The sequence below is a fragment of the Stenella coeruleoalba genome (assembly GCF_951394435.1).
Source record: "Stenella coeruleoalba genome assembly, chromosome: 5".
NCBI lineage: Eukaryota > Metazoa > Chordata > Mammalia > Artiodactyla > Delphinidae > Stenella > Stenella coeruleoalba.
The window spans coordinates 77,618,308-77,632,117 of NC_137150.1; the positions used below are offsets into that span (position 1 = coordinate 77,618,308).

Sequence of the window (13,810 nt, forward strand, 5' to 3'; positions counted from 1 at the left end):
TTGGGGAATGGTTTGGTAATTTGGTGAATAGTTCAAATGATCCTATCCATCCTTCATCTATTGTGTAGAGAAGTCCTGGGCCAGGCAGCTCCAAGCAGCCTAGTGCTTCCAGGAGCTGCCAGGTTTTCAAGGGCTCTTGCATTTTCTCCATCTTCTTCTCCCCACTTTTGCTCACTTGTGCCCATGTGCCTCTTTTTTTTTTTTTTTTTGTTCGGTACACGGGCCTCTTACTGTTGTGGCCTCTCCCGTTGCGGAGCACAGGCTCCAGACGTGCAGGCTCAGCGGCCATGGCTCACGGGCCTAGCCGCTCCGCAGTATGTGGGATCTTCCCGGACCGGGGCACGAACCCGTGTCCCCTGCACCACCAGAGAAGCCCCCATGTGCCTCTTTACAGTCGATATACCCCTCCCCACCCCTGGCTGGATGTAAACACTGATCTGCTTCTTGTCACTACAGATTAGTTTTGCCTATCCTAGAATTTCATGTACGTGGAATAATATAGAAGGTATTCTTTTGTGTCTGTCTTCTTTCACTAAGCATAATATTTTTGAGATCTATTCATGGTCTTGTGTATATCAGTCTTTTGTTCCTTTTTAATGTCAAGTAATTTTGCATTGTACAGATATACCAGAGTTTGGTTTATTAGCCTGTTGATGGACATTTGGGTTGTTGACAATTTGGGACTATTACAAATAAAGCTGTCATGAACATTTTGATCCAAGTCTTTTTGTTAACATATATTTTTACTTCTCTTGGGAAACACCTAAATGTAGTAGAATTCCTGAATCATATAAAAAGTGTGTGTTTTAACTTTTTAAGAAACCAGTAAACTGTTTTCTGAAAGAAACGTTTTTTCACTCCTACAAATAATGTATGGGTTTCAATTGCTCCACATCTTTGTCTATACTTGTTATTGTTAATATTTTTAATTTTAACTATTTTTGTAAGTGTGTGGGGATTTCAATTTGTATTTTTCTGCTGACTAATTTTATTGAGCATCTTTTCTAGTGCCATTCATATATCTTCATTTATCTTCATTCTGAAGTGTCTATTCAAATCTCTTCCTCACTTTTAAAGTGGGATCTTTGTATTCTTATTGAGTTTTAAGAGTTCTTTATATATTCTGGATAAAAGTCTTTCGTGACATATGTGTTTTACAAATATTTTCTTCCAGACTGTAACTTGCCTTTTCATTTTATTAATGGCTTCTATTGAAGACCAGAAGATATTAATTCTGATGACGTCTAATTTATCAAAATTTTTTATGGTTAGTGCTTTATGTGTCTAAGAAATTTTGCCTACCTCAAACTGTGAAGATTTTTCCTATGTTTTGTTCTAAAAGATTTATAGTTTTAGCTTTTACATTTAAGTCTATGATCTATTTCAAATTTGCTTTTGCATACAGTGTGAGGTAAAGATTGAGGTTCATTTTATTTCCATAAGGATATCTCATTATTCCAACATCGTTAAAAGACTAATCTTTCCCCACTGACTTACCTGGCATCTTTGACCATATACATGAGGGTCTATTTCTAGACTATTTTATTGATTTATATGTCTGCTCTGACCCACACTATACTGCACTGGTTGTTGTAGCTTTATTGTACTGCACTTTTTATTGCAGTCATGAAATCAGGTAGTCCTTTTCCTTTGCTCTCCTTTGAAAAAAAAAAAAAAACACTTTTTACCATCCTAGGACTTTACATTTCCACATACATTTTATTTTTTTTTATTTTTAACATCTTTATTGGAGTATAATTGCTTTACAATGGTGCGTTAGTTTCTGTTTTATAACAAAGTGAATCAGTTATACATATACATATGTTCCCATATCTCTTCCCTCTTGCGTCTCCCTCTCTCCCACCCTCGCTATCCCACCCCTCCAGGCGATCACAAAGCACTGAGCTGATCTCCCTGTGCTATGCGGCTGCTTCCCACTAGCTATCTACCTTACGTTTGGTAGTGTATCTATGTCCATGCTTCTCTCTCGCTTTGTTACAGCTTACCCTTCCCCCTCCCCACATCTTCAAGTCCATTCTCTAGTAGGTCTGTGTCTTTATTCCTATCTTACCCCTAGGTTCTTCATAACATTTTTTTTTCTTAAATTCCATATATATGTGTTAGCATACGGTATTTGTCTTTCTCTTTCTGACTTACTTCACTCTGTATGACATACATTTTAGAATTAGCTAGTCAATTCCTGCAAAAATGCCTGTTGGTGTTTTGAATGGGATTGCACTGAATCTATAGATCATTTTAGAGAGAACTCATATCTTAATAGTCTTGAGTTTTCCAACCCATGAACATGGGATATGTCTCCATTTATTTAGGTCTTCTTTAATTTTTTCAGAAATGTCTGTGACTAGTATGTAGAAATAAAATTGCTTTTAATAGTGATCTTGTCTCCTGGGACCTTGCTAAATATACCTAATAGTTCTAGTAGCACATTTATGTAGATTCTTTAGGATTTTCTACAACTATGATCATACTGTTTGTGAATAAAATCTTACAGTCTGTCACTCACTTTTGTGTTTTTACTTTTGTAATAAAAACAAAAAAAGCTCTTCCTTCTCTTAGCTCATCTTTGAGGTCCTGGGTGTCACTTGGTTTCTATAAACTGTATTGCTTCATCAATTCCAAGGTATTTTAAGCCTTAAAATAGACATCTGAGAGTTAATGTGTTAAAAGTTTCTTAGGTATGCCAATTAGGACATTGAATTACAATTTTTTTTTTCCTTTCTGTATTTCCACCTGATCACTATTTTCGTACATTAATTATCTTTGTATTGCCAGAGCCTAATGGTGCCTCACACTCAAAAAAGTTTAATATTTATTTAATAAAGGAATAATATAACTAACACATTTATAGTGCCTTAGCTATATTCTGATGAATTTGGTAAGAAGTTGGTCTTTGTTGGCCCCAACATTTTCATTCAAATTATATTATCTATTGTCATGATTCTCTGACTAACCTCATTGTCATCTATTAGGTGGATATTCCTGAATCTCATTTTCTAATCCCTTTTAAAAACTTGTTTCAACTATAATACAGTTATGATCCATGTAACAGTAATTGGATTTATTAAAACTTTGCTAATTTTTCCCATTTGAAAGTAATGTTTAGTCCCATTTTCTTCATTCTTCATCTGAACACTTTGGTTGGGAAATATTGGTCATTTACCTGTTCTTGGAACCAATAACTTTTCTGACACTGACAGTTCTAAAGTGTTGATGCTGTTGAAATAGCAACACAGGATCTCTGCCTTCACGGCTGCCAGAGGGTTTAGAGCAGGCACAGGAACAGAGGGTTCTTCCAGCTGTTAGCTTAATTTCATCTGGCTCAAAGCCAGTTTTCTAAAATTAACTTTGACTAAAGCTGAGAAGGCTTTTTAAAAAGACCTCTGTTGGGCTTATACTACAAGGCCACAAGATGGATCTATTCCTCCACGAAAGAGGAGACTTTCTGATGTGAGATGGCCATTCTACCTGTAAGCAATATATCTGGTTTTTCTGAGCTAGCGCAGTCCCAGGAACATCACTATATCTCAGTTCCTTAAACGTCCATTTCTTGCTGCAGGAAGTCAAATTTTTTATTTAGGGTTCTCTTGCCCAAATATTTCTAAGAATCCCCAGTGGTCCTTATATGTGTCCAAGTATCAGTCCTGATTGTCACTTATTGGTACTGGTGTTGGTGCTGGTGCTGAGCTGTCACTTCTTATCCTCAGCCCAAACAAATACAGAGAGGTATTCTCTACCCACATGGTAGAGATGAAAGTGAAGTAAGAAAGAGAATGCCTCCTTTTGGTGTTATGTTCTCTTAAGGACAGAAGTGTCCCAAATCAAGGTTATTTGAGCCTTAAAGTTTTGCAACAATTAGTGATGAGAGTGAATTTTATTAGTGAGCCCTTTTTAGTTTTTAGTTCTCTCAGGAATTAGCAGATATATGGGCAGTGTGAAGGGCATTCATTTTTGACAAGAAGAGACACAGAATACTTAATGTATAGATAAATTTCCCAATGCTGCATTTTTCGTAATCATCGTTTTTAATGACTTCCTCATGTGCCATTGAAAAGTAATATTGCAATTTACTTAACTATTCCCCATTTTTTCCATATAAATTGTTTCTTGGTTCTTGCTATTAAATACAATGTTTCAGTGAATATCATTAGACATTAAACTTTGCCATATTTAAAACTATTTCCTTGGGGTAGACTTCTAGGACTAGAATGTGTGGGTAAAGGGTGCATGAATATCTTTGTGCTTCTTGAGGTAGAGTACCGAACTGTTAAACAATAAATCCATTCAGAGAGGAAAATAACTTTTCGGTTGCTAGAATATAGGTAACACTGTCCTCTAATATTTAGGAACATGAGACTAAATATCAGAAGGTTATTTAGTGAGCAAAATAACAGACTAGAAGAAATACTATTGGCTTATGGAGAGTTTATATCAGGCTGTATATGCAGACCACACTAACCTCCTACTCCCAGACCCAGCACAGGTACACTTTGGGAGCTATTGCTAAAAATGAACAGAACACGCTGCAAGATTTCAATTTTTCTGTGAAGGAGGGTTTGTTGACATCTCTGTGCTAGACGAGTCTCTGTGATGTGGTTACTTCCAGCATTCACCAGCTGAGGAACAAAGTGTCAGAGGAGCATGATGTTCTCAAGAAGAAGGAGATGGAATCAGGGCCCAAAGCATCCCACGGCTACGGAGGTCGGTTTGGGGTGGAAAGAGACCGAATGGACAAGGTGAGTTGAAAGGGGGATATTTGCTTTAAAAAAATAAATAAGTGAATTGATTCGTTTGTTGGTTTTATGGTTTAAAACTTATTCAAAAGTAAAATATTCATTTGGGTTTTAAAAGAGAATGTCCACATATTATTTGTGTCATTTGCCCCCTGATTTCAACACATAAAATATAGATGACGGAAAATGGGAGCCAAGAATTTAGAAGGGCTGGCCTAGTGTATGTAGACCCAGCCACACTGTAACTCCTAGACTAAGGAGACACACATAGAGAAGGGGAAAATATGTTTTAAAATCACTTACTGCTTTTAAATGGATGTGTCTCTTACTGGTTTCTTTACTGTATATTTAGTGTTCTTTTTGTACATATTTTATACATCACTTAATATGATTTGCACATAGACGTGAAAAATATTTATGTGAATTTATCTATTAGATGTCCTCAAATATATTATTATTTTTCCTTTATCCATTAGATACTATGAAAGTATGATAAAAAGAAAGCCTGTATGTTGAATTGTATTTTTCCATTGAGTTTCCTAACCTCAAAGATAAAGATATAGGACTTCCCTAGTGGTGCAGTGGTTAAGAATCCGCCTGCCAATGCAGGGGACACAGGTTCGATCCTGGTCGGGGAAGATCCCACATGCTGTGGAGCAACTAAGCCCATGGGCCACAACTACTGAGCCTGCACTCTTGAGCCCAAGAGCCACAACTACTGAGCCCATGTGCCACAACTACTGAAGCCCACGCACCTAGAGCCCATGCTCTGCAACAAGAGAAGCCACTGCAATGAGAAGCTGGCACACCACAACAGAGTAGCCCCCGTTTGACGCAACTAGAGAAAGCCCGAACGCAGCAACGAAGACCTAATGCAGCCAAAAATAAATAAATAAAAAATAAATAAATTTTAAAAAAAGATAGAGGTATATTCCTATCAGAAAAAAGAGTTAATCTCCAAGGAGAAAAAGCAATTTAATGAAAGCTGTTAGTTCACCCTTCTGTCATTGTGTAAAGTGCAAAGTAGGCATTGTATTCTCCCACAGAATTCCTAGGAAAGAGTAAAATAGATAAGCAGTCATTCATTCCTGAACTCAGCAAACAAAGTTGACCTACACAGACCCAAAAACACTGCAAAATGAGCTCCCAGGAACTCATATAGGGCAGTGTTTCACATCCATCTCTGTATTAATATTTATCCCAGCATGGAATCAGAAATTCAGGAGGAAGAAGAAACTTTCTAATTTCTTCTTAGTTGAGACTCTGCAAGGTATCACTATTTGGTTTGAAGTATTATTCAATTCCAAGATTATTAAAGCATCCATATCCAAATATTAAAAGAGACATACCTTTCAAAACCAAGTAGAAAATGGTAGATGGAGAAAAAAGTGGAGGGGAATAAAAAACAGTTAAATTATATGCCATCTTGGACTACTCACGGTGTTGTCTACCAGCCCCCTTTGGTATAAAGAGTCAATCACTGTTAATATTAGGGCCCAGGCTGCACTTCTGAACTTTGATGGTTGTGTAGGAACAAAGGTCCAGAACAAAAGCACCTGGCTGTGTTAAATATTCAATCCGGGCTATGGCATCTAGTCAGTCCCCTTAGGTGTCTCCCCAGTAACTACCCTCATTTCTATTTTGATGCACAAAGCCCATGTTTCACCCTCTTTTTAAGCAGTGGTTTAAACACTTCCCTGTCTATGTAGTCTCTATCCTTCTGGTTCCCAACCCATCCTATGGGAGTTTCCTAAATGATGGGTTCCTAGTGGTATTAAAGAAGAGTCAGGATGTGCAAGGTTCCAGAAAAAGTCATCTTGCTCTCCCATCACACGTTCCTTGGCACTCCGTCAGAGATTATCTGTGTGACCTAGAGTGGAATTTCTTGTATTCTTACATCCCATCCTATCTCTGATCATTTTATTTTTTCATGGTCATTTTTATCTTCTCACTCATTCCGATCTTGATTTTTTTCAGAGTGCTGTGGGCCATGAGTATGTTGCTGAGGTGGAGAAGCACTCTTCCCAGACTGATGCTGCCAGAGGCTTTGGGGGCAAATACGGAGTGGAGAAGGACAGGGCAGACAAGGTAAGTGACAACTCTCTCCCTGTGCCACCCAACTCAGATCATGTGGGACTTACCAACAATCACCTTGAATGTAGGTCTGTGCTTCTCCTGTGGAAAGATGGGGCAGTGGCCTCACGGAGGGTCCATCATGAGGATGGCTCCCACACCCGCTTCAGCAAGTTCTTTGGTGCCGCTGTTGGAGGCCACATGCTGACCTGAAAGGTGTTAATTTAAAAGAGACAAAGACTCCCAAACTCTGAATAAGGAATCCCTAAGCCATTGTTTTATTGTTTTCCCCCTGCATTTTATTTTATTTATTTGTTTATTTTTTAAACATCTTTATTGGGGTATAATTGCTTTACGGTGGTGTGTTAGTTTCTGCTGTATAACAAAGTGAATCAGCTATACCATATATCCCCATATCCCCTCCCTCTTGCGTCTCCCTCCCACACTCCCTATCCCACCCCTCTAGGTGGTCACAAAGCACCGAGCTGATCTCCCTGTGCTATGTTAAGCCATTGGTTTTATCATACCTGTACGCATGAAGGGAGAAGAGGAAATTCCAAAGTTCCTCCTTTGGTCTAATATGAAAGCCTTATAAATATTTATGCCTTTCAGGAAAACAGACATATCAGCTGAAATATTATTACAATGGTAGCAAATAATCAAATAAAACAACTAATTAAGGTTACAATGTTTTTAGAAAGTGAAGGTTACTTTTCACAGGACTTAGTACTAACTCCTTGAAGTCCAGGTGTTTTAAAGACTCCTTTGTACAAAAAGTAGTGATAGTTTTAAAGAGAGAAAGAGAAAAAGGACAGCATGATTACAGACGATAGAGTGGTCCGGAGAGTACGATTGATAACTCATTCATGTTCTCATTTTTACACCTTAGTAGATCAGATTCTTTGAGCTCATTCTTTATGGGGCAGAGTAGTGTCTCTGCCCTGCAGCAGCACACAGAGGGGACATTTCCTTCACAGCTAGCTGAGATTTTGTTTGTTTGTTTGTTTGTTTAACCTGCAGCCGTTAATAAGTAGGCCTGAATCCTTAAAGCTAAGTGTTAGAGTGTTATTTGAATTGTAGGGGTAAAAAAACCCAGAAAAGTTCAAAGCATACTGTAAGGTAAAGTAAAAGCACAGAGGATAATTTTTAAAAGCAGTAATGGAATATGGAGCACGTAATGGTCTCTAATCAGGGTGCAGTTTCTCTTCCTTCTTGGCTCCCCTACTGCCTTTGCCTAATCTTTCACTGTTCTTTCTTTCAATTCCTGCCTCACCAGCCACAAACCGAATCACCTTAACAATCAGTGTGTCTTGTAAATCAAGAAACAATACATACTAATAACTTTTTTAAAAATAAATTTATTTATTTTACTTATTTAATTTTGGCTGCATTGGGTCTTCATTGCTGCCCATGGGCTTTCTCTAGTTGTGGCGAGCGGGGCCTACTCTTTGTTATGGTGCATGGGCTTCTCATGCAGTGGCTTCTCTTGTTGCAGAGCATGGGCTCTAGGCGTGTGGTCTTCAGTAGCTGTGGCACGAGGGCTCAGTAGTTGTGGTTCTTGGGCCCTAGAGCACAGGCTCAGTAGTTGTGTCCCACGGGCTTAGTTGCTCCGTAGCATGTGGGATCTTCCCGGACCAGGGCTCAAACCTGTGTCCCCCGCATTGGCAGGCGGATTCTTAACCACTGCACCACCAGGGAAGTCCCATACTAATAACTTTTAAAATGCAAAATCTAGACTTGCTTAGGGACCTATTACTGAGCCATATGGGGACATAGCTAGGTTAGATATTTACCAATATATCCTGTCCCAAAGCAGCTAGGATCCAGATTCTCCTGGTTGCCTCTCATCCCACCAAAATCTACATCTCTGCGTTTCCACTGTTGTGTAAGGAAAGAGAAGAGGCACAGTATAATCAGTCAGTATAGGATGATATCTCTTACATGTGCACAGTGCTGCTTTATAGTTTAAAAGGCAGTTTTCTAGCTATTATCTCATTTTAGTTTCATGAGACTTAGGAAGAAAAACACTAATTTACTGAGTGCCCACACTTTATGTATCTTGCCCCATTTAGTCCTCACAATATCCCAAATAAGTTGGAATCATTTTACAGTTGAGGTTAATAAGGCAGGTATACCTATTTTCATTTCATATTTAAAGGGCCCAAGGGGGACTTCCCTGGCAGTCCAGTGGTTAAGACTCTGCACTTCCACTGCAGGGGGGCACGAGTTCCATCCCTGGTCAGGAAACTAAGATCCCACATGCCTCCGTATGGCCAAAAGAAAAACAAAACTAAAAAAAGAGGCTGAGCCTTAGTAATATTAAAGGACATACCTAAAGTTACACAACTACAAATAGGAAAGGTGGGGTTGGGGTTTGGATCTAGAGCTATCTGTGTCCAGGGCCCATGGTCATTGGTTTGTAGCACACTGCCTTTACACCAGCCTGTCAGGGTACTGTCTGTTTCTACATTGAACCCCCATACTCAGCTCTGAGCCCCTATAACTAACCCCTGGGCTGAGCTATAGGTGTAAGGGTAAGTGAGAGCGGGAGAAAATGTTCATCTCTGACTCTAATCAATTCTCTCTCCTTTTCTCTGTAGTCAGCCGTTGGCTTTGATTACAAAGGAGAAGTGGAAAAACACGCATCTCAGAAAGGCAAGGACCCTGCATTTCAGCCTTAGCAACCTGACTACCCAGACTTCAACTACCAACAGCCATCGTCAACTCCCTTTAGTTCCATGGCCCAGTTACCTGCTATTTTATTTTATTTTTAAATCCAAGCATGTACTTGCTTCTTTTTTTCTCCTATATTGCTTTCTATGAGCTTGGTCAAGTTTTCTTTAGTCCCATTTCCCCTCTAATGGATCAAAAATAGGATATTATACTCCTTTATTTTAGGAAGTTATTTCTAAGTTTTAATGTGCATCTGTGGCTTAAGTTTTAAATTAATCACTATTTCTTCCTGAGTAACACAGGAAATGAAGAATAATTTAATTACATTTCTTCTACGTTCTACAGTCTTTGTACCAACTGAACAATTGTTTAGTATATCGATTACATGTGTTTGTTTTTAAACCCCACAAAAATTAATCATTATTATTACTAAGTGAAGGCTTATTTAAATTGACCAACATATTTACCAGTTTACTAGCTCATCATTGTTTATAATATTTCATTGTTTCCTCCTTACTTCTTCTATTCCTTCTTGCTAGAGTATATCCTTTGATAATTCTTTCAGTGAGAGTCTATGAGAGAACTCCCAGGCTTTGTCTGAAAAAAAAATTTATTTTGCTCCATTCTTCATTGTTATTTTCCCTTCATCGTGGTGAAGATATTATTCCATCATCTATGGCATTTCTCTTGGGTTAGTCTGATCATCATTCCTTTGTACGTAACATGTCTTGTCTCTCTGTTTTTGTTTTGTCTCATGAAAATTTTTCTTTTTGTTTCTGATGTTCTGAAATATCATCAGGCTATATCTAGGTGTTGATCTATTTTTATTATTCTACATGAGACTTATTGCTCCTCTTCAACCTGAGAATTAACTTTCAACATGAAAAGTTCTCGGGCATTTTCTCTTTAGGTAGTGTCTCTCCTCTCTTCTCTTTTATTCTTTCTTCTGGAACTCAGATGTATATTAGAACTTTTAATTCTCCATCTCTCTCTCTCTTTTAAAAAAGACTTTATGTTTTCAGAACTTTTTAGATTTAGGACAAAATTGAGAGGAAGTTACAGTCCTGCACCCATACATGCATAGCCTCCCCCATTATCAACATCACTGACCAGAATGGTGTGTGTGTGTGTACTTTTTTTTCTTTCTTTTTTTTTTCTTACCAAGGATGATTCTACACTAACACATCAAAGTCAGCCAAAGTCCATAGTTTACTTTAGGGTTCGCTCTTGGTGTTGTGCTTTCTATGGGTTTGGACAAAAGTATACTGACATATATCCATCATTATACTGTCATACAAAGTATTTTCAGTGTCCTAAAAATCCTCCGTGCTCTGCCTATTCATCTCCCTCATCCCTCAGCAACCACTGATTTTTTTTTGTCTCTATAGTTTTGCCTTTTACAGAATATTTTATGGTTGGAATCATATACCATGTAGCCTTTCCAGATTGGCTTCTTTCATTTAGTAATATGCATTTAAGTTTCCTCCATGTCTTTTCGTAGCTTGATAACTCATTTTTTTTTTGCTGAATATTATTCCTTTGTCTTGATGTACCCCAGTTTATTTATCCGCTCACCTACTGAAGAACATAGTGGTTGCTTCCAAGTTTGGGCGATTATGAATAAAGCTGCTATAAACATCTGTGTGCAGGTTTTTGTGTGGACCTACATTTTCAGCTCCTTTGGGTAAATACTAAGGAGTGCAATTGCTGGATCCTATGGTAAGAGTATGTTAAGTTTTGTAAGAAACTGCCAAACTGTCACTCAAAGTGGCTGCACCATTTTGCATTCCCACCAACAATGTATGACAGTTCCTGTTGCTCCACATCCTCACCAGCATTTGGTGTTGTGAGTAGTCTGGATTTTGGCCATTCACACACCACACATTTGGTGTGTAGTGTTATATTATTGTTTTAATTTGCATTTCCCTGATGATATATGATGTAGAGCATCTTTTCATATGCTTATTTGCTATCTGTATATCTTCTTTGGCAAGGCATCTATTAATATATTTGACCTATTTAAAAAGTTGGGTTGCTTGTTTTGTTATTGTTGAGTTTTAAGAATTCTTTGTATATTTAGGGTAACAGTCCTTTATGACATGTGTCTTTTGCAAAGATTTTCTCCCAGTGTAAGGCTTGTCTTCTCATTTGCTTAACATTGTCTTTCACAGAGCAAAAGTTTTTAAAATTTTAGTGAAATCCAGCTTATCAATTATTTCTGTCATGTGTTGTGTCTTTGGTGTTGTATCTAAAAAGGCATCACCATACCTAAGGTCATCTAGGTTTTCTCCTATATTATCTTCTAGGAGTTTTATAGTTTTGCATTTTACATTTAGGTCTATGATCCATTTTGATTTAATTTTTGTGAAAAGAGAATTTTTGTAATGCATGTGTCTAGATTCATTGTTTTTTTAATCTGTGGATGTCCACTTGTTCCAGCACCATTTGTTGAAAAGACTATCTTGTCTTCATCGTGTTACCTTTGCTCCTTTGGCAAGCATCAGTTAACTATAATTATGGAGGTCTATTTCTGGGCTCTCTGTTCTGTTCCACTGATTTATTTGTCTATTTTTTCACCTCTACCACACTGTCTTCATTACTTTAGCTTCATAGTGAGTCTTAAAGTCTGGTAGTGTCAGTCTTCTAATTTTGTTCTCCTTCAGTATTGTGTTGGCTATTCTGGGTCTTTTGCTTCTTCATATAAACTTTAGAAACTGTTGATCCAAAAAATAACTTGCTGGGGTTTTGATTGGGGTTGCACTGAGTTTATGGACCAAGTTGGGAAGAACTGACATCTTGACAACATTGAGACTTCCTATCTATGAACATGGAATATCTCTCCATTTACTTAGTTTTCTTTGATTTTGTTCATCAGAATTTCATAGTTTTCCTCATATAGATCTTATACATATTTTAAGTTTATACCTAAGCATTTCTTTGTTGGGGTAGTAATGTAAATGATACTGTATTTTTAATTTCAAAATCCACTTATTTGTTGCTTGTATATAGGAAAGCAATTGACTGTTGTATATTAACCTTGTATCCTGCAACCTTGCCATAATTGCTTATTAGTTTCAAGAATTTGTCAATTCTTTTGGATTTTCTACATAGACAGTCATGTCATCTGTGAACAAAGACAGTTGTGTATCTTCTTTTCTAGTCTACATACTTTTTTTCTTGCATTATTGCATTAGCAAAGACTTCAAGTACAATGTTGAAAAGGAGTGATGACACAGGCCATAGTTGCCTTGTACCTGATATTAGTGGGAAGGCTTTAAGTTTATCACCATTAAGTATGATACTAGCTGTAGAGTTTTTGTGGATAGTCTTTATCAAGTTGAGAAATTTCCCCTCTATTTCTAGTTTACTGAGAATTTTTATTGTAAATTGTGTTGGATTTTGTCAAATGCTTTTTCTGCATCTATTGATATGATCATGTGATTTTTCTTTTTTTCTCGTTGATGTGATGGATTATGCTAATTTATTTTCAAATGTTGAACCATCATTGCATACTTAGGATGAATCCCACTTGGTCATGGTAGATAATTATTTTTATACATTGTTGGATTCGATTTGTTAATATGTTGTTGAGGATTTTTGAATCTGTGTTCATGAGAAATACTGGTCTCTAGTTTTCTTTTATTATAGTGTCTTTGTCTGGTCTGAGTATTAGAGTAATGCTGACCTTATAGAACAGTTGTGAAGTATTCCCTGTGCTTTTATCATCTGAAAGAGTGTGCAGAGGACTGGTATAATTTCTTCCTTAAATATTTGGTGGAATTCACCAGTGAACACATGTGGGCCTGGTGCTTCCTGTTTCGGAAGATTATTAATTATTGATTCAATTTCTTTAGTAGATATAGGCCTTTCAGGTCATCTGTTTCTTTTTGTGTAAGTTTTGGCAGTTGTGTCTTTTCAAGGAACTGGTCCATTTCATCTTGGTCATCAAATTTATGGGAATAAAGTTGTTCATAGTATTATTTTATTACCTTTTAATTTCCTTGGAATCTGTTGTAATATAGCCTCTTTCATTTCTGATATTATAGTAATTTATGTTCTCTCTTTTTTTCTTTGTTAGTCTGACTAGAGGCTTATCTATTTTATTGATCTTTTCAAAGAACCAGCTTTAGGTTTCCTTGATTTTCTCTATAGGCTTCTTGTTTTTAATTCCATTGATTTTTTTGCTCCAATTCTTATTTATTTTTTCTGCTTACTTTGTATTTAATTTGTTCTTCTTTTTCCAGTTTCCTAAGGTGGACACTTAAATTGTTGATTTTAGGTCTTTTTTCTTTTCTAATATATGCATTGCTTTT

The 13,810-nt window shown here is 37.2% G+C and overlaps 1 protein-coding gene across 1 annotated transcript in view; it reads left to right on the forward strand.

The window, feature by feature from the left end:
* HCLS1 (hematopoietic cell-specific Lyn substrate 1) overlaps nt 1-13,810 on the forward strand; it is a 29,546-nt gene that overhangs the window by 5,456 nt on the left and 10,280 nt on the right. The window contains exons 4-6 of the mRNA XM_079922152.1: nt 4,625-4,754; nt 6,729-6,839; nt 9,425-9,479. Coding sequence (XP_079778278.1) covers nt 4,625-4,754; nt 6,729-6,839; nt 9,425-9,479 — 296 coding nt within the window. The remainder of the gene's footprint in view (nt 1-4,624; nt 4,755-6,728; nt 6,840-9,424; nt 9,480-13,810) is intronic.